This window comes from Struthio camelus, chromosome 1 (genome assembly GCF_040807025.1).
Source record: "Struthio camelus isolate bStrCam1 chromosome 1, bStrCam1.hap1, whole genome shotgun sequence".
Taxonomy (NCBI): Eukaryota; Metazoa; Chordata; class Aves; order Struthioniformes; family Struthionidae; genus Struthio; species Struthio camelus.
In genome coordinates, this window is record NC_090942.1 from 53,420,612 (window position 1) to 53,442,559 (window position 21,948).

The 21,948-nt window shown below is 37.5% G+C and overlaps 1 protein-coding gene across 9 annotated transcripts in view; it reads right to left on the reverse strand.

Moving 5' to 3' along the window:
* Positions 1-5,208: 5,208 nt before the first annotated feature.
* The window catches only part of ANKS1B (ankyrin repeat and sterile alpha motif domain containing 1B), a 442,229-nt gene continuing 425,489 nt past the window's right edge, over positions 5,209-21,948 (reverse strand). For 5 of the 9 annotated variants that reach the window (XM_068938480.1, XM_068938464.1, XM_068938457.1 and 2 more), the window contains 4 exons: positions 20,655-20,741; positions 15,917-16,054; positions 8,600-8,767; positions 5,209-7,123 (listed from right to left, as the gene is read on the reverse strand). In XM_068938480.1, coding sequence (XP_068794581.1) covers positions 7,013-7,123; positions 8,600-8,767; positions 15,917-16,054; positions 20,655-20,741 — 504 coding nt within the window. In that variant the 3' untranslated portion in view covers positions 5,209-7,012. The remainder of the gene's footprint in view (positions 7,124-8,599; positions 8,768-15,916; positions 16,055-20,654; positions 20,742-21,948) is intronic. The other 4 variants (XM_068938515.1, XM_068938509.1, XM_068938473.1 and 1 more) reach the window with 2 other exon arrangements.

Below are 21,948 nucleotides of genomic sequence, written 5' to 3' on the forward strand. Positions count from 1 at the left end.
CCAAGAGAACTATTGACCTGAGGCCAGTCCTAAGTAAAATATTGCAATGGCTGCTTTAGGAGTATATCAATAGCTACAGTCTACTCTGAACATCACAAAATTTCTCTAGGCATTGCTGATTGTTGTGATTTTACAAAAGACAAGTTTTGTCAAATATTACTGGCAGATTTCTAGTTGTTTTGCTTCTGTGTGGGGAGGGTTTTTTTAATCCAGATATTTTGACACATGAAGTTTGGTTTCTTTAGCAAATTTGGTTTATTATCACAAAGCATTTTCATTTAAAGGAGCATCTGTTCTATAGCACTGGTAGAGAATGTATTACATTAAAATCTGGCTCACATTACAATTATTATTGTCTACAATCTATAAAACCTTTCCTGATAAAGGTTGCAGATGATATAAATTGACTGAAGAGTGAATTGCAAAAATAAGTAGCTATCACAAGAAGATGTGTGTGTGTCTTTCAACATCCAACAGTATGTTTTTGTTATCTTACAAATAAGGTATGACTGCAGCATACGTAGCGGAGCCAAGAATGCCAGTGAGACCATCTTGAAAATGGTGATGTGGAAAGGAAACTGTCTGAGATTATCCATATAACTTCTAAAGTATTTGCAGTTTTATGTAGATAGCACTTGTGAGTATATAAAAAAGGTCTATTTTGAAGGAGTGGGGTGATGATCTCTGAGTTTCATTGATAGGACATCTGCTAGAGTTGTGTATAAAGCTATGGTATTAATGTTTCAAAGAGGAAATAGATTTAGCCAAAATTTAAGAGGATCACAAAAGGTGATCCGTGGGCTGAGGAAGAGTCTTGCAGTGTAAGGTTTAGGAGTTGAATTTGTTCCGTGAATTGGAGAGAAGGCTGAGAAGTGACCTATTAGTGAAGTGTGAAAGAGAGGCAGAATATTTCAGCCTTGCTGACAAAAGTATGACAAGTTCAAGTGGCTGGAAGGAAACAACTTGTAAAGTAGTGTAAAGCAAGGGAATAGAGATCTGAATTTCTGCTCCTCTATACAAAACTGCATCTGAACAAACCTCTTAGAAAAACATTCAGTCTCTACTTAAATGTCCCCTGCTCTTCTGTGTGTTTTAAGAATTATAGTTCATAATAAAGCTAAGATCTTTATTCCCTTGCTTTATGTGACTCATAAAAACAGGTCCAGGAAGGACCTTAGGAGGCCCTCCGGTATGTTTCCTTGCATCAGGTCTGCACATTATGTGCTAGGACAGTGATTGCACTGAAATACTAAGATTCAGAGCTTGTGCTGATCATTTATGGATCAGGAAGTCCATCTTTCTTACACCGTATAATTTGGCTTCTAAATCTTTTCACTTTCCTTTATGGAGACTGACCGCTTCAGGAAATATAGTACTGAACACAGTTGGTCTGTACCTTAAGGTGCTACAGGGATTCATCTTTTTGTTTTCCCAGTACAGTTTCCTTGCAAACTGTATCATGTAATGACTGGATTTCTGGCTGGGAAAACTTTTTCCCAAAGTCGAATTAGCATCTTTTTCTGTAGTATAGGGTACAGGATGTCACCAGCTGGAATTACTTAGGTACTTCTCACCTAAGTGATTTCCTGCCGTGTCCTTGGATCAGGGATGATGATAGCACCTTACTAGTCTCTTCACTTCTTGTAGCACTCAGTTTAATTTTCAAGGGTTGAGGCATTTGGCCTAGTTAAGTCTCGAAACTCGGCATAAGCATAGCTAGGTGAAATGTAATGTCTGTGATAGAAAGGAGGTCATGCTAAATGACCTAATGTCTTTTTACATAAACCTCCAATCATATGCATCATTCCCAGATACTTCAAGGTTCCAGGAGATTCACTCGAATTCTAATGCAGAATTGGTAACATAATCCATTAACCTGGAGTCACTGATACCTTCCAGGTAGTATATAACAGTATAAATATATAATGATAACTTAAAATAAAAAATATTACTCTTTACAACATAAGCTGAAGAAATAGTGCTAACCTCAATTGTATACATTAGATATTTTTGCTTAGGATGTGTTCAAGCCCTTAATTCTGCAGCTTAGCAATTATCACCCAGTAATCACAGGTCTGAGAATGACTATTGCACTGCATCTAACGTATCTTTAAAATCAGTGTCGTCTATTTCTTTTTTTCCCTCATGGTGTCACTATAGGATAAAGTTAATGTTCTTTGGGTGTCCTCTATATTGAAGCATATTTGGATTTCCCTTAAGTGTCACTCTGAATTTCTGAGGTTTCTAATATATTTTTATAGGAGGTGACATCAAATGCATTGCCTTGAAATTCAAACCTATTCTCTCAGTCATTAACTCATCTTGAACACTGTGTAGCAATTTTCTATTTTCTTTTTTAAAAGGATTTAAAATTAGCATAAATTTAGCTTTGGATAAGGATCTAGAGAATTTGGGCAGTTCTTATAATAACTTAAAGGTAGAAATTGTCACATCTCAAAAAAAAGATCCACAATGAAAAAAATATATACCTTATAACTATATGTGCTTATGATGTTAAATCTATGATGTATTTTCCATGTAAGAGGAGGAAGGCTAAGGCCATCCGTCATTTTTACCTGCTGAAGCTTTACTTTTTCTTATGTGATCCCGAAGTGTTTTGAATTCACCTTCACTGATTGTTAGAAAAAGTAGCTGATCTTGTCCAAGCTCTTGGCAGTAAGAATAAAGAATGTTTCATTTACATGTTGATAGCAGTTTTGTCTGTCTAGTTCTTCCCATTTTACCCAAACCACATTCTCAAAGATACCTAGGTACCTGACTTCCATGGATCTCTGTGAGAGTGAAAGATATGGTAGTAGTGAATGCATATATATATAAGCTAAGACTGAAGAGAAATTTGCTTGTGGTACTGTACAGGTGAGGGAGCCAATCATGAAGCTGCTCTAGGTTCTAATTCATGCATTTTGGGTGCATCATAGACCTTTTCTCTGATTTCTCTCTTCTGCTTCTTCAGCTAGATAGCAGTGGTTGGCTGCATTCAGGATTGTAATGAGGATAAGCATGGCTGTCTCATCAATGTTTCAAGCTAGGTGGAGTCCCTTTTTCTTCTGCTCTCTCTAACTGGTCCTTTACTTGATATAAAGGATATCTTTCAGCTAAGTGCCCCAATTTAAGTATTGTCTCTAACCCTTATGCCATGTCTTTCACTTACGTGCTTGTAACAGCCACATGGTTCCTGTGTAGAGTCAAATTGCTCTGTGGGCTGGTAGTTTGGAGACAGCTGAAATTACTATTTCTAGATCGTTGTCTCGATGATATCTCAGAGGTCACCCCCCAGTGAAGTGTGAAGTAGGATAGCGGAACAGAAATCATTGAAAGAAATCTAGGACAAAATTAGATACGAGTTCAATACCTGTCATTAACTGCCTGTTCTAGTCTAGAATGGAAGACATTAAAAAGAAACATAGTTGGACATGGAAGTTTATTATTTGTCTGGTATTCTGCTTTCTTTCCAAAGGACTGACACAACCCTCTTATGACCTTCTCATTCCCTTCGCAATGGTCACTATCTTGTGGCTATGCCAGTTTTTGACATTGAGTTGTTGCAGTGAAACCGCATGTATAACATTGCGGTTCTGCAGGAGCAAGCAGCCTGTCATATGGTTATTGGCAGAACACCAGAACCAGATATGTTGAGCATCTGCTTCTGCCACCTGTTAGCAGTAGCTCCTCTGGCTTTGAATAGACGCCAGACCAGGTTGGTGTAGACACCATTTCTGGTCTCAAATGCAATATCTACTTTAGAAAACCCTCTAGCTCCGCAGTACAGAGCTTCCCCCTGGTTTCCTCAGTTGTTCCAGACTTGAAGCCTTCTTCCAACAGCTGTTTTCCCTTGCATCTTAGAGACATCACTACCCAAATGATTCTCAAAATCCTGTGTCACCCATACTTACCTTACTTTGATTCCAGTTTCCCTGTCTTCTAGTGTCAAATGCAATCTATCTCCATACCATCTTTCTTCTTTTGCCAGTTCCTATCCCATAAGGCAATTGTTGTAATTAACTCCTGTTTTCACAACATCCAGATACTCCAGTTTCTTCACATGCTCTCCCTGACTACCTCTATTTCCCTCTTACTTTGAGCAGAAGAGATCAAGAATAGCAATTTCCTCACTTCCTGATCTTCTGGAGGTGGATGGTTTGCTCCCTACTTTCACTATTAAGCAGACCATTGTCCTCTTATTCCTTACACTTTTACTAGGAACTTTAAAGGTAAATCAGCTGTTTTCCCTGGCCAGAAAGGACTAAAGCTCAGGTGGTAACTGATTTTAGCAGGTTTGTGTCTTGTGCTCGGAGAATTCTCCTTGGATCTGAAGAAAGAAATGTCAAACCATTGTCCCATGACAGAGGGCACCCCAGAGATTTGCCTCCAACTGGCTATGCTAACATCGGTTAGTGAGGAATAAAGGGAGATATTTCCCCCCCAAAATCCCAGGTTTCTTCAACAGGGGAATACCTTACACCTGTTTTATCTTATCTCTCCTTCCCATGTAGTGTTATGTCTGCTGTGAAGGCTTCAAAGATTCACTGACTCACTGTGTCCCAAACTTTTTCTCTTCCCTTTACCCTCATTCCCTGCCCTACCCGTCTTTCAGCAGTCCTGCAGTCTCTTTTGCCCTTGCATCTCTACCAAAAAAGTTCACCTGCTTACTGTGCCACCTTACCTGTTTGCCATCTCTTCAATGAACCTGGATTAAATTCTTCCTGTAAGCCACCAAGCCTTCCTGTAAGCCACCAAGTCTTCCTGTTGTTCCACCCCTTTTACTTGTGTCTATTGAGCTCTATGACAACCCGTCTCATCCTTTAATTGTAGGCATCATTCAGCTGCATAAGAGGTGTCCCAGTCCTATAGCCTAAAAATCTGGCCACTTGGCACTTAGTGAACGTGTTTTAGCATAACTCCTTGCGTGACTCTTACAGGGTGAGATCAAATATGGAAAGTCAGCAGTTTGGGAGTGCACTGAAGGACTAGTTAACTAAGGACTTTGAAGTATGAATCTTACCATCCGTAAACAAAATCTGTATTCTAAAATAAAAAGCATCTCCACAGCAGTGCCCGGATTTGTGTGGGACAAGATCCAAATCGCAGAGGAACTGGGCGGGAGCTGCGTCCTTCATTGATTTCAGTGTCCTTTGGATCAGGCCCCTTATTTCCTCCAGCAATGAAAAATGATGCGCAAAGCATGGGGACTGTACAACTTCATTTTATTTTGTGTGCTTTTATAGGATATAAATAAATGACAAAATTACAAAATTTATAACTGGAAGCCCAAGCATATTTACATAAGTATTTGTTGCAGTGAGGCTACTATTTACTGTTCTCCTATACAGTTTTCCTTTTGGTACCATATTTTTAGTGTTATTTTTTACTGTCAGTTGAGTACGTACATATCAACAGTGAATAGGCAAAATATGTACAAGGAACTATTTTGTTCAAGTAAATTGAATACTGTATTAAAAGTATGTCATCACTCAGCGCTATAATTAGGTTTAACTAAACCATATACAATTATCGGGTTTAAACCAAGTTCAGTTATCCGTTTTTGGAATTCACCAGCTGATGATTCTGATTGAAAACCTCAGCTGGATATGAAATAATAATTAAAAAAACATTAAGACAACCACACAATTTATCAATATCTCTATAATGAACTTCAAAATGATTCACAATTTGACTGGATAGAACAATATACGTTAAAATGTCATTTTTCTCCTATAGTGATATTTGTACTGTTATAATTTCAGTTCTACATAAATATACATCATGGTATTATACAAATACTCCACAGACATTAAAAAAATTAAAATACTTTAAAGAAAATGTAAGTAAATCTTATTTAATCAAATATTAAGCAAATGCTTAAGTATTTTGTTTCATGAAAACATTTTTATTACTTTGGAATTTTTTTCTTTTTCTTGCTTTTTTTACTTAGAAAATGTTTTGCAGTAGAATTTTATCAACACTCTTCCAAACAAGTTTTCTGTGACAGAAATCTTGATAGCAAAATTTATAGTTTTGATTTTTTTCTTTTTAGAACCACTGAGATTATTTTTAAAAATTCTAGTACATTTCATGGCTATAGCAATGTTGAACTGCATAAATTCTACGTAGGTGTAGCAGAATGACCATTCTACTTTCATTCCAGACTGATCACATGAAACATCCAGTGCACTGATGCTACAACTTTTCTAATTTTCATAATGCTGCAATAGCAGTGGTTTAATTAACTTTAAAATAAACAATATTTTTCATAATTAATCTGGCTTCCTTTCCATAAATATTCCTATGTTTTCCTATAGTACTTCTCTTCCATAAAAATATCTAATAAAAGACGTTCTCTGTGCATTATTAATACCCTTTTATAACCATTCATAAAACTCTGATCCTTTGTCACAATGTAAGAGGCTTCTATTTCTGTAGAGGCTCAAAGGACACCAATGCTTACATATAAAACCAGCGCACATAGAAATCAGGGTACCTAATTTCTTGTCACGTTAATGAGTTCTTTATTCAATACAGTGGTTGTTAATGAATTCAGTGGTTTCACAAATACTAGTATTTATTCATTCTGGTTCTATTTCAATTAAAAACTGCCAAGATTTAAATAAAAAACCAATCAAATATTCTACTCATAGGCAGCATCAATGTTAGTTTAGAGACCTTTTGTTTTTTAAAAAGCAGAATTCTAAAGTAAGAAACCAAAGAAAGCACTGTGGCCGAGTCACAAGGGAGAACTGCATGAAAAATAATTTTTCTCACTCCTCTTGTAGACTGTAATTTTAAAAGTCTTCATATAGTGTCATTCTTCTGTCAGTGCTGCAGGAAGAAGAACATCACCAGAAATGACTACCAGCCTTTTTTGTTAGTTACAAGGCCACTCGTATGGTGCAGTCTTCCTCTCTGCTGGATTGAAACTTTGCCATAAAGGAAAGGCTGTGCTGTGACTGCTTGGAGTGCAAGGCACAACAAGGAACAGGGGGTCCTTTTTGTATCAGAAAATCGTAGTTTCATACTTGGTATTAATGCCTCTTTTGGCTTCTTGTCCAGGTTCAACAATCCATGGTAGATTCGCAAGAGTCTTTTGTTCAGATGGATCTATCTGCTTTAAAGCAAAGGCAAACAGGCAGGTTACCATTTCTGTGCACAGCACTTCTAGAAGGTTTTTTTTCTTTAAACAAATTAACAGAATACAGAACAAACCCTGTATCAATAGAGTCCCTTTTTAAAATCTCCAGCAGTCAGTGCAGTGGTCTGCACTCCTGTGTACCGGTACTAGGGTTGCCCTCTTTCTGCTGTTTAGATCAGAGCTGTGTCTACTCCCCAAACTATAGGGCATCATAGTTAAAACTGTGTTTAAAGTTAACTTGGCTCCTGAGAAGTGCTTTTCATGCGGAGACAGATGATGGCATCAGTAGTCAGGAAATGCTCTTTCTTAAAATTTTAAGTATGAAGATTCTGGGAGGGAATGGATTACACAGTGTAATCATACGTTTTTTTTTTCCCCTTCCTCTCATCCAATAATTAAGTATCACATAATATGATTTTCATTTTATATCCAGTGATTATGATACAACTTGCAGTCACTTTTCCCCTTTACCTCCAAAATCACACTGTGCCTATATTCTTGTTTGATGTAAAACAGTTTTCATAATCTTTTGAAAAGTGCTACCACAAGATAGTATTTCTCTGTAATTTATGCACTTCAGGGTAGCATTTTAAATTAAGGCAATTAATGTATTGGCTCCCACAACCTAGGAAAATTGGGAGCAAAGAAAATTTTCCCAAAGAAAATTTTGAACAGGTAGGTTGAATCTCAGAGAAAGGACAATTTTGAAATAGGAGTGTCTGCTGAAGGTCAAAAGAATAAAAAAGGCAAGAAAAGTCGGTCGGTGAGACAAGACGATTATTGTAAATTGATTTGGATTTGTGATTTGACTAGGATTCATAGTTTGGCAATCTTATCTAAACCAAACTTCAGAATTTGTAAGATACTGCTTTGCATATGCACTGATCGTGTACCAGAGCAATTAGAAGGCTTTTTAGGATTGCAGTCTCTGTACTTAGCTGTTTTTTAAATCTAATTACCAACTGGAGATATTTATGATAAGAATTCACGTATCAAAGCTAAGCATAAGATTTTCAGAAATAACTTCGTACATGAATTAATGCATAAGCGTGGTGCTGATTTTATTTATTGATTCAATTTCGGGGAAGTCAATGGAACTGAACAGTTTTAGAAGTAGGCACTGACTGTGATCCTCAGCACTTAAAAAGCATAATGCATTGGAATTAGACTAAATCCATGAAAGCTCTGCAATAACTATAAAAGACATGCATGATACTAGCCAGGCAACTTCTTAAACTGAAAGAGTCTGAAATGAGCAGACTTCCAGATGGTTAACTGTGCTGCAGTGATACAACTCTGTCAACTTTGCGGTGATAGGCAGAGGTGGCACAGCTGAGACACGGACCATTTCTGACTGAATAGTTATATTAATTTATACAACTCTACATATACAAACTCTTACTGTGTAGCTGAATTTCAGTTTTTTTGCGTGAACCACTACTTTCTACTTACCACAGACTTCCGAATACTAACACGTGGTTTTGGAATAGGTTTGGACGGCTTATTTTCAAAGCTTTCTGGAAGGGTTGAAGAATGGCCCCCTTTTCGTGCTTGTAGCGCCAGCTGATAGGCCACCTCAAATGCTTGTCCTAGTGTAAGAATGATTTCATATGCTAAATTCTGGAGAAAAAAAAAACAATAACATTTAAAATTGACGTTAAGTGGAATTAATGTGCGGTAGTACTGCCTGTAGCAGTGATTTGTAATGTAAGTAAATAAAAACACACCAGTGGTAACTTGCTAAGTGTCTACAAAGTTTGACATCTGTCACTTGATTTCTTATTGATCAAGGGCAATCTAAATGTAATTTATTGTAGTGAAAATAATTACTGTTGAAGATAGCAAAAACATTGTCTCGCTAAACATGAAAACAGTAGTGGGTGGATGTCATCTCTTTTTAGAATATGTGCATTAATCCCCCACACCCCCCAGCTATGTATCCTCTTCTCTGGGCGTACTTACACTATTGCATGTATTTGACATTTCACCAAGCTTTATTTCAGACCTGCTCTGGGGCTGACCTGTCCTCCTTCGGAGCAGGCAGTCTGATGCGCTGCTTCCTGACCCGTGTGCTTCAGAGCACTCTGTGCTGTATTGACACCGAGCAGCAAAGGAAATGGATTGCTCTGCAGCCTCAGCGTGACATTTCCAAAAGACAAAAGGCAAACGTCGGAAGCGCGTGCTCCACTTTGTGGATGCACTGCACCTATGCATGAATGAAAGTGGATGCTCCACTTTCTCACAGTTTTATTTTTTAGAATTAAAAAAGATTGAGCTTAAACTGGCATGTCAGAGTATTCTTGTAAGCTTGAGGAGTTCATGTATATTTCTATAGAAGTCAGGTTCTTCACGAATAAGACCAGTCTGGTGGTCTTAAGAATACTTTAAGTTCTTACTGGATGTGTGGAGAAGAATCTGTTGAAAGGTTTACAAAACATGAATGAGGAACCAGAGAGTCACCATGAATGCTTTTTCAGTGCAGTTTAACATCTACTAAAAAGCCGCTGTGAGTTTCCAGTTTGACCAAAATCCAAATCTGAAGTGAAATTCTATGGTAATTTTTTCCAGATTTGGGGTTTTGTTTTAGTATTTTTATTTGTAGGCTTCTACAAACTTTCTAATAACATTTCAAACCCCTGCAGAGCAAATGGATGCCTTCAAGCTTGCTTGCTTTGTTGTGTCCTGCAGTTTCCCTAGAGTAATTCATAAATGTCTTAGATGGAAATTACAAGTTAGCCCCTCCTTCCGATCCTCTGTAGACCACAGAGTGGAAGCCATTGTGTATTATTTTGAAACTATGTGAAACTCTTAAAATTCTCACATGTTCTTGATATAATTTAGTATGCAACAGTTTTAAAGCGAAATATCTTTTTAGCTAGTCAAGTGTAAGTGTTGAGTTTGCAACAAGCCAGAAAGCTATGCCAGACACACAGAACTATAGCACCACCCTTTAGTAGTTAAATCCAGTTAAAAGGATAAGTATCTTATTTCATGCCATACACTACAGTTTCACTGTAGTCATGAAGCAATTCCATCCCTTTGTTATCACACATGTATGCTTAGAAAACGTAGGCTAGATTCAGCAAATTTAGCTCATTATAAAAGCTTCCTTATTACGAAGGTGCCAACTTTGGTCTTTGTTAGGTCAGAGAGAAAAACAACTATACTTCTCCACTAGGACATGCTCAGCTGTTATGACTGCATTCACGACAGTAAGCTACCCAAAGTTTCATAGCTTTCCAAACGAAAATGTCTGCCTGATTTGATAGCAATAGTCTCCAAATTGTCTCCCCTTTAATTTGAGGAAACTGTCCAGGATTGGGAAACACTGAGAATGCAGTTTGCCAGCGGAGTCATAAATGAAAGGCTAAAGAGCCTATTATGATAAAGTGGTCTGCCTTTTAGCAAAACACTGGTCATGGAATTAAGAACAATTCAGTATAGTCATTAAAAATGTACAAAATAGTATTGTTTGAAATGGAGTGTACATATTAATAGCACAAGAATATTACTCTAGAGACATCTTAATCTGCTGTCACAACAATAAGCACTGTAGCACCATGCCATTATCTACAATGGATACTATTATTGATAAGGAACACATCAACAGGGCAGCCACTGTAATAGCGGCTTGGATAAAAAGCAGATTGTAATACTAGCGGGATTGAGAGAAAGCACCATTCAGTGTGGCATACGAAAAGGTCACTGGCAGACAGGCCTGAAAAATTCTGAGTTGAGTGTAGAAAAAAGCAAAGAGTTTGCCATACAAAGACATAAGTAATGCAGCTTCCCTCCTGTTAGAAGTTACGATGATTTGTTTTCTTGTGCAGTCTGTAAAAGGAAAAAAATAGTCATGTCTGGAGCCTAATGACCACTGGAAACATATAAATGTTTCTGTGGTTAATTCTGAAATATAACATATTCTAAATGTAAACCTAAACAGAATTTGTACATAAACTTCATACATTAGGTACCGTTGTAGGACCTTGAAGATGTCAAGTGTGCAAACAGAGGTTAGGGAACCTTTAAAATGGTTTCTTTTGAAATGTAAAACAGGTATCTACAACACTGCATTTGAAAAAAAGAGAAGCAAGTAAGTTTGTTTTGAGGGATTTCTCATGTACAGTACTAGGGTAGGAATATGAAGATTAGGTTTGTATGGTTTGTTATCAGGGTGTACTGGAGAGGTAAAAGTGGGATGCTATTGGGCTTTGGGGAGAAAAAAAAACCCACAAAAACCATACTGGAAATTCTTCTGATGCTCTGAGGAGAATATTTGCATTTTACATAGGACACAAAAAGGAGGAGAGAAACAAGTTTGTCTCCCGGAGAGAGGTGCAGCACAAAATTTGTAGATGGCCTAATAATTGTGGAAGACATTCAGCCCTATAGCACTCCTTCAAGGTCTTTGGAAAGGCAGCAGAGCTGCTAGAACTGGGTGCTTCCCAGCGCTGCTACAGTCCTGTCCCTCCCCTCGGCACGGTGGAGAGCAAAAGGGAGTAAGCTAACTCCTACAAGCAACAATTTCTGTGGCGTGAGAAATTGAGGTCAATTGCCTTATTTGCAATGTAATGTTACAATTCAGCATCTCAGTGCCAGTCTGAGTCAGTATTCTTCTGCCACTTTAATTCAGTTAGTCTACAACAAGGGCTAATGGTTTTGTTACATTTTAACTGATTTTTTTTTTTTTTGCTGCATAAGTTGCTAGTGTAGGCACTGCTTTCTTCATTATATTTTCATGCTTCTATAAGGCTATGTTGAAGCTTCAAGAATATTTTAAGACAGAGGATAAGACTGCTAATTTTTGTCTTTCATCTATAAAAACCAAAATGTCACTTGAGAAAGATTTTTTGGGAAAGCTAACATTTTGTCTCTTTTAAAATGTGCCTTGGATATAATAAGGCCTGTACAGGTTTCTGCTTTTATTTAATGATTTCTTTTTCCTTTAAGATCCATGTCAAATGCAGTCTTTTCTGAAGGCTGAATTTACTGAAAATGCTTCCTTTGGGGACTCACAGATGATTAGTATGAGCCACATCTGATATGCAGGAATGTCAGTTAGGTCTCCCTGTGTTCAAGGTACTGAACTTAAAATCCCTGTTGGAAAAATCAAGCAGGACAGAGTAGATGGAATCTTAACTTGAAAAATCTAAAAATCCTACCCCAGTCCAAAATTCCCATCCCCTGGGACATAATCATTTTCCTAATTCTTACTGGCTGGTAATAGAGTCTTCAAGGCCAAATAATGAGAACTTCTACTACAGAGCTCTAACAGGAATGACAGGTTACTTACCATTCACCGGAGTTCTTTGAGCTGCATAGCTAACATACGTATACATTTACACAGCATGTGCGTTCTCTCTCCAGACCAGAAAACTTTTTTTTTTTTGGATCTGGAAAGAACATGCATTTGGCTGCCCTCTCTCTAATGTGTTAGCTTTCGGGCATTCAAGAGGAAGAAAGATGTATGAAGAGATCGTGTCTGTGATTTGCTCGTGACAGCTCTGAACTCCTGGGTTGCATGAGACTTTCATGAACAAACTTAGGTTCCTGAGCCATTCTCAATCTGGACTTACAACAGCGGCAGATGGCATACTTCTCTGAATCCATTCCTGTCTTCGAATGTGGCACAGAAAGCTATTTTCTGTGCAACAGGAGGACAGAATCAAGCCTTCAGAGTGGGCCTTTCAAGTCCCTGAAAAAGCCATTGATGGAGATTAGACATACGAAAAGGGGCCATTCGCCCGTGAGCTGACAGTTCCCTGCAGCTGAGTGTGCTCCATCTCAAGGAGGTTGCTGGGGTGAACTGTGTGCTCTACCTTATACGCCCTGGAGACGGCAGTATCTGAGCATGCTCTCTGTGGGTACTGCAAGGAAAAAAAGTTCTCTCTTCTGGGGTGGTGGGAATGCCACACTGACACTACCTCGATGACCATATGAAGAGAGAAGAGTTTTCAACAATTTTTTTCTTAAAGTCAGTTCCCTAATCTACTAGAAGAAGGCAATAAAAAGGAGTTTTCAGACCTGAAGGCATTTACATTTTCTTCTCTGTTAAATAAGGACAGTAGCAGTTCCTAATTCTCTTATCCAGCACAAATCTGTGCAATGACAGACAGAAGGATACAGAGAAGAAGGAAAGTCTTTATCTTATACAGATCAGCAGTCTAATCCTTGACATGAACAAGAGCAGAAATCGTTCCATTTTATGCCAGCTGAGTTCTATTCATAGGTGTGTTGAGCAATGAGGGAATACTTGATCAAAATTACTGTGGACGTCTCCCATATGTGAATCGGAGTTTGGTATAGGAACTGTTAGGATAGTTTGTTTATCCAGAGGAAGTCCTTCACTGGCAGTTTTAGGTCTGCTTTGCATAAGTGAATGGAGTAAAGTGGATTTCAAATATTAATCGATAAATCCTTGTTTTCCTCCAAACCTCCTCCTCTTAAAAATTCTTGAAGTCTGATGTTTTTGGAATTTTGACTATAGATTTACAATTCTGAACAGGTACGTTGAATGTGCAGTCATATCACTGTTTCTATTAGTAAACTGGAAGATCAGGCTATATAAAAGTGTTAGACTTTAAATAGAAAATTTAATCTACTGTATGCTTATGTTCTGAATAAGTGTGTGGTTGTTAGACCTATACAATAAAATGCATTATTCTGAGTCAAATTAGGTTATCATTTCTCCCAATCCATTTAAATATTCCTCAATAGTTTCAACCAGTCTCATTTTAGCTGAATTGTTTTTCACTAATATCTATATAATGTAACATCTTGTTGACTGTGGTCTATCTACTTTTAATACAATTCAAAGTTTTTTCAATCTCCTATCTAAAATCTGAGCAGTGAAGTTAAATAATGAAAGCACTCAAAAAAAGTCTAAAATCCCTTCTAACATACCTTCCGGGATATTTATTTTTTAAACTCTCCTATATGCCAGCACTCTACAATGCTGTTTCCCCCGTCACAAATAAAATGCCTCTGTTCAGACATCTCTATCTATTTTTGCTCTAGCTTATTTATATTCATGTAAGCACGTTTCAAGAATTCACTCATTGTACTATATTAAGATGTCTTCTTAAATAATTTTTAACTTTCAATATTATTTTAATTTTCTCTTGTATTTAATTCAAATGGTGTCAGGCAAGTATTCCTAAACTTTCTGGACAATCAGTCCTCTTAGTCCTAAAATTTAGAGCCACTAGCCATTTCACCAAATTTAGTTGGGAACCATATGACTGATTAACTGACACGTGTTCATGTTTTTTGAGACACTGGTAGTCTGCATAGCACCATTTGAGGAGCAAAAATGTAAGAGGAACGTAGTCACTATCTACCAAAATAATAGGAGAGTCAAGGACTTTTGCTGAAATAACATTTCTGAGCTTTTTAAGGCAAGAACATTGAAACAAGAAAGTAAGAACTGTAGCTTGAACTTGCCATTTTCAAAATAAACACAATCTGTTTTCAAAAGGAAAAGGTGCTGCTAAAGTAAAATTTCCCAAAAGTCCATATCTGCATTATTGGTTAAGCTAAAACTCCCACTGTCATGACAAACAGAGCAGAGCAGAGCAGAGAGGCCACCTAATAATATATTGTCGTTATTTACAGCAGTATGTTTTACACAAAAACACACAGAGGGCAACGTTCCACACAGATCTCTTCAGATGCTTCAAATGTCTTGAGATACACTGTGGTAACCAAATATCCCTAGGACTTCTTGAGATATGTAATTAGCTATCTGTGCGGTGTCCTCTTTGATAGATCTATAAATATTCCAGTTCTCTGTTTAAAATAAATGCAATATAGTTAATGTAGAATTTTTCATATATTCTCTATATGTTTGCAGGGGCAGTTTCATACCATCAGATTCCCAGTTTATTTGATGTCAAAAAGTCTAAATAAAACACTTAGGAACATGTTTGAGTTATTGGGATTGATCCAGCTAAACACCGAAACTCAGAAGACCACAGGGCTAAGAAAACTGAAGAAATCACTCACTATGATAACATCTGATTCCTGGTCCAGAAGGCCACTGTAAGCAGTCCACATCTGCTTCATGAATGTGGACTTTGCCCAGGCTCAGAGGGTCCCCACAAGAAAGCATCCAACCCTCTCCCTGCTCCGGTTCAGCCGGTTGTTTCTCCCCTGCCATGCCTGTTGGCATGGGGCAGCCCATGAGGGTAAAAGCCAAAAGGCCGGAAACCTCCAAGCTAGCCTTTCCCTGACTACGCAGGAGATATAACATATTCCGAAATGCAGGACAACCTGCAGACTCAGTTTAAGCTACTTCCAGGGTCTACCACTTGGCAGGCTTGAGCACTGCATATAATGCATATTGAGCCACTTGTTTGCACAAAACAGAGCATAGCTTAAAGGAATGCTTAAATTCCGATTTGTTTATTTGCTCTGCTGAGATTTCAGAATGGGTAGCCAAACTTGTTTTTTAACAACTTCTTGCAAGGTCATTGACTATAATGTAGGTTAGAGGAACTATGTGTCAAGGCTTTTACAGAAGGCTGCTTGCTAATTTTGCAGTCAACAGCTGAGGCTAAAGAGGTGAATTATTTCAGATGGGAAATGAGCTCATACCAAGGAAAATTTTTGCTTTTCTTCTAAAATGTCCTGTTGCTCTTCATATTAGATTAGTCTTTTCACGTATTAAATGAATGATACCTTCTATTAACCACCATACACCCTGAAAATGCTTTAATAAAAACAATGATTCACAAAGAACTATTAAATAAGTATCTTCTATAAACTGACCACATCAAACGCAGTGAATACATGGCAGTAGTGGTGATTAGTCTTCAAGTCTTTAGTGATGTACGCAAATGTAGAAAGGTCTTCAGGGTCTTGGGCAGCACAGGAAATGTTACGGATTTCATGTTCAGCAATAATATTCTGTTTAAAAAAAATATTTTCAATCAATTTAGGAATTAAATGTAGAAGAGCCTTAAAAGCTGTGTTTTCAGATTTGAGTGTATGTTCAGCTGCTGTGCGGAAGTATTTCAGAACTGTCTTATTAAGAAGAGATTTAACACTCCCCATGTGTGATCTTCCTACACAGATCACTGGAATTCTGACTCTCTCCAATGAGATCCACAATTGACGACAATCTGATAGAAAACTACTATACTCTAGAGTCTTCCTGCCTGTCTTTCAAATTACGGTTTTGTACAGTTTATTCAGTAACCTGTGACAAAGAGGCATCTTTCCTAGCATACAGCCGTAACTACTATTTCAAAGCGCTGCATTAGCATCTTCTGATGCTGCTGGTTTTGCCTCTAGTGAGCACTACATGCTACTGTTTCAGTCTACTGATAGGATCTGGTAGAACCCCACAGGCTCAGTATCTAAGCACGCGCACATGGTGTTTGAAGAAACTGAGCTACTGTCTTTCAAGAAAAAATAACATTACTTATAATTTCAATTATAATTATAATTGAAACTCTGAGCTCTTAAAAGGCTTCTGCTTGGTAAAAAGATCACTACAGAAGGATGTGGCAGTTTTTCTCCACTTACTGACAAGAGCATCCTGTAAGAGAGATGTAGAAAAATTAAACTGTTCATGCACCGAGCAACACTACTTGCAGCAGCCAATGTAAGCTATAGCATACTATTGAGATAAAGGTGGAGAATGTCTGTCCAATGGAAGAAAAAAAGCTATCTAAAGCTTTGGAGAAAATTATGAATATTCATTACATATAATACTGATATGTAATTATTGTGTTTAGGCCAAAGGAACTATGAAGCCAGAGAGAAGAAGACACTGCATAGTGGCTTGCGATTAGGCCTTGATTCAGCAACACACACATTTCAAATGACTTATTTAAATAGCAGAATGATTCACTGAATATGAATTTCCTCAGAGGTGAGCTTATACGCTTTTCTGAACTGTGGCCTTACTGACTGTAGCTATGGCTCTTCCCCAAAAAGCAAAGAGAACGAGCCTGCTGCAGTATGACACCTCTATTGCACCAAAGAGCACATGACATCTGTAAGTGTCACAGTCCCTGAGATCTGTGATTTGCTGTTGCCTTAGTGGCATCTGTTCAAGTTAAAACAATCCCTGAGCCTCTCTGTTTTTCCCTCACCCCTGTCTTTTCTTCCCCACCTTCTCTCCTCCCTCTCTTTTTTTGAAGAAAAGGAAATACATGCAACTAAGTCACTTAAGATGCTTTACCATATCTTCCTTCATTTGCTAAGTGGCAACTTTACCCCTTGTATGTAGGTGTCAAATTTTCTAGAAGACGTATTAATATCTAATTGAAGAAGTAATGGCTTAGGAAAATCTTTAAAAAAAGCGTTCCATACTTCAAACTGTGGAAAAACCAAGATAAGGAAACTGTTATTGAAGACATGACATAATCCTCTTAATCTGAAATCGATGCAACACATTTGATTATTTCTGTATAACGCATAAACGTGACAGAACTTATATTTCAAGGGATGCCTATATATAAAGATACTCTCTGCTAACAATCATTGGCTTTTTATGTTACCTTAAGCATTTTATTTTCTTTGTTCTCAGTCTGATAACTTTTACCCTCAATAAAGATTTGGATGAGAATTACAATTATACCAAAATCAGGGATTTAGATACCCACAGATATAGCTGTAATATATTATCATTGATGTGGTGCTCTTTACATTGTAGTTTAAAGAGGAGAAAGAATTAAAGCTTGGAGGGTCTTAAAATCATGCTAAATACTTATGCCAAATCAACAGCCAGAAAGTTGTCAATCGCTTTTATGCAGTGTATGTGAAAAGAGCTCAGCTATGTTGAAAAGTCTCCTAAATGATCAGGATATAGGGTTTTGTATTTTAGTCAGAACTTATGCAGATTATTTTAATGCTTTAACTTTGAATAATGTGAAGTTTGGAAACATACCCATATCAAGTTTTCTTTTGAATAAAATAAAGTGTACCTAAAATTAATCTTATGGTTGAAAACTAACAGTGAAATTGAGCTTTCACCCTAGCTTCTATGCAATATCCTCTGTGAACTCCTTTAAAAATTAATTATGTTTTCCATACTTGCAGTTACTGTTTCATAAGGTCATTACTCCAGTAGAACCATCGTCTTATCCTGCAGAAATTAAAAGGCTATGAACTGGCTTGCTGTTCTGGGTACACCTAGGCATTGGCTGACAATATAAGAGCAGTTTAGGAGGTCACTCTAAAAATTGTCGCTCAGTTTGTCAAGAGGAACCTCCAGAGCTTCCGAAACAGCGGGGAAGGTATAAAGTCAGTTTTGGTTTTGCCAAGGAACTACCTTTGAGGGTTCCAATTTTTGATAAGCAGCCTACACTGCTTGCCTACATTGTGTCAGACAACCCTTCTTCTTGCAGAAATAGCCCAGAAGTTAGGGTTAGCTGTGACCAAGAGAAAATTCTGAATATCTGCTTTTTCTAGGCAGCAATTTCTTTCTGGCCTCAATTGCAAAGAAATGGTGTCATGTCAAAGTGGTGTCATGCCAAGCTTCAAGGCGCCACTGAAATAGCTTTAGTGGAATGAGGTCAGAGCCCCTTTGTTACCTGAAGCTTTGCCTGTTATAACTTGGAATACAAATTCTTAGCTTGGTGGCATAAAGTAAAAGGATGAACAGCCATGAGAGCTGAGTTTTCAAGCACATAACTGCTAGCTATTTTTGACATTAAAAAGTATACATTTATTGTTAAGTGGTGCCCAGTGCCATCAACTATAAGCTCATATGGAAGCAGTACAAGTCTGAATAGGATCTCACCTTAGTGCTAATCTGTTTTGGGTCTTGAAGGAATTGGGTACAGCATACTGTGGACAGGGATGATAACAATGCTCCTGGGACAGTTGCAGGCTATTACCTGGTTTTTACAGAAGGGAGAGGCAGTGCAGATTTTGAACTGAAGAGAAAGCAATCTACCACTTGAGAAACAAGACAGGACTGTGGCATTATTTAGCGTGATCAAATACATCCATGGTACTAAACGGTATATAGATATGAATGGGACAGGTCTAGAGCTACCTAATACAATTTACCAAACTTCCTTTGGAAGTTTCCTTCTCGTATAGATTCTACACACTACAGAAAGAGATGCTGGGAGCTCCTCTTGTTCTCTCTCTTTTTTTTTTTTAACCTAAGGACACTTCAGTTATGTCCTTTACACTACAGAGGAGATTTAAGAGCTGAAGACAGCCTTGTGCAAGTTAGAGTTAATAACATTAGAATGTCCTGATTTATGCCTGGCACACCAGAGAACATAAAGGAAATGAGGGAGGTAGAAGCTCAATTTTGAATCAATAGAAGAAAAAGGAGCTGACAGGAATCCCTGGCCTGTCTGCTCTAGCAAAGACGTCAGATTTGATGTAACAGTAATTTCACCTCTGCTTTTCTTTCATACCTTCTTCTAACCCTAGAAACCCTTCCAAATTGTAGCAGAAGATCACAAATCCACTTTTGTTCCTTCACTTAAAACCCAGTTCTAATTAAATACCTTTACAAACTGACTCATATGGCAAGTTTGAAGGATACTGGGTTAGATGTGTTGTGTGGTCTGAACGTTCAGCAACACAAAGTTGTTACATATATTATTAAAGTAGTCGGGTAGCTGGATTGCCTGATTTATGTTTTATATTGTTTAGTGAATTTTAGTTACATATCAGAAAAGATAATTTATTTTCTATGCATACGCAAGCATCAGGGTAGACTGCATTTTCTTGCCATCTTAGACATCAAAAGAAGAGAAACTTGTGTATTATTTTACTACTGCTTATGGAGCTTGTACGTTTTACTTTGGCTGACCAATAATCTATTGTCTCATCGGTCACTAAGTTCTCCCATCTTTTAATTTCTGCCTTTTTTTAAAGATTTTGGATGCACTTTAAAATGTTAAAAACAAAGAACAGGGGCAGTCCCGCACAGTAAGATAAAAAAAAAAAAAAAAAAAAACGGAATCACAATTGTGAAGAAGCTGCTGCAGTTCAGGAAGTCAAATATCCAGCACCAGGAAAATACCTCTGAGAGAGGCTCTTACATTTGAAAAGGACATTCAAACCTCATGTTTCTTATTTTTACTAATGGTTGGCCCTGAATAAAAACTTGCAACATTATTATTTGTTGAGAAATCTTTATATATATATATATATATTTTTTTTTTTTTAGAAAAATGTATATTGATGAACAAACACATATATATATTTTCTGCAGACATAAGGCACTGCACAGGAAAGACTATGGTAAAGAATTCCACAGAGGTCCCTTGCCAAATGTCTTTTGTGATGAGCTGCCTTTTAATGGTAGAAGGCTGGACACAGTGTTTTCCAAAAGAGTCATCAAAGCTGCTTCACTTGTCCTCCAGACTGAGCTTCTGGAGAGTGACACTCAGATTACATCCATTTTGGAGAGAAGAGAAAAAAGAAAGGAAACACCAAGTGCAAATCTGATCCCTCTGTGGCTTGACGCTCTTACAGAGCTGACTTGTAAGCATTCCTGTTTCTAAGGGTATTCAGCAATTGCACATACCTTATTTGTGGCATCAATGAATTTGACTCCCTTGTAAGAGACAGACAGAACAATAGTTGGTACTTTCTTCATTTGTTCTGTAGACTTCTGAAATGAAATGAAGACACAGTTAGAGTTGTTTATGTTGCATCACAAGAAAAGCACTCTTTTTTTTCTTCTTCTTCTTCTGACAAAAATACATAAGTTAAACAAAAGGTACTTTTATAAATATTTGACTTTCTCTTGAGTTGACTGTGCTCTGGGCTTTTGAAATAGCTGCCTTATAGTTATGAAACTAAAAAGAGCTTTGCAGCTTGTTGAGAAGGAGGTTAAAAGTTCTCCATCATGGGAAGAGAATGAAATTAGTCTGCCAGAGTTACTTTAAGAGGCCAGTCACGTAATCAGGGATTTCCCTAAACAAGCAGGATTTAAACAGCTATCTCATACACCCCATTCATCTCTGCCTTGCTTCCCCTCTTCCTGCCCTCCCCAGCTATAAAGACGGAGAGTGTTACACTTTTTGTTGCACTTGTTTTTGTTGCACTGGTGTGATTAGTTGTGTTTTAGAAATATTTCACTCTCTCTCTTGCACTATTGCAGTTATGTTTGTGACATGAGACATGCCTGCAGGCTGTCAGTCTAATGGTGTACCTTGTGCTGTCTCACTGTCTGCACTTCCTTGAACATATTTCCTGCTGGAATCTGCTTTACACGAGAATTAGCATGGAGATTTATTCTGAATGACCTCAGTGCCAGGCTCTCTTACCTAACAGCTCATATCTTCTTAGAAGGCTATTTTTTTTTCTTTTCTATTCTACTCTACTTTCGGGTGCCTTTAATGTGATATTCACAGCTAAGGTATTTCCTGTGGAACAGATTGGGCAAATATTGGGGAAAGTTTTAAATTCTTCGCAGAAAAACTTTTGATTAGCTTACAGTTTGAATTTACTAACAAAAAAAACAAAAAAAGAACAAATATAGCATAATAGTTTATAGCTGATTTGAACTCTTTTAAGGTGGAATGCAATTAGGGATGAGACCATTCAACACGCAACTTCTGTAGCTAAATAATGTACGAAAGTTCAGAGAACACTCACTCGTGGTAAGATCTGCAAGCAGTCACAGAGATCTATCAAGCATTTTCTTGAGGGGAAAGCATAAGTTCAGCTACAGCTGAATATGAAGAAATAGCATGCAGAACAAGTGTGCAGGCACCTTGAAAGGTCTATAAATTGCAGTCTAGAAAGATCACTAAGCAGCTGAACAATAGTAGCAGCAGTGGTTTTGTATTCTTAAAGAGAAATAAAGCAGCAAA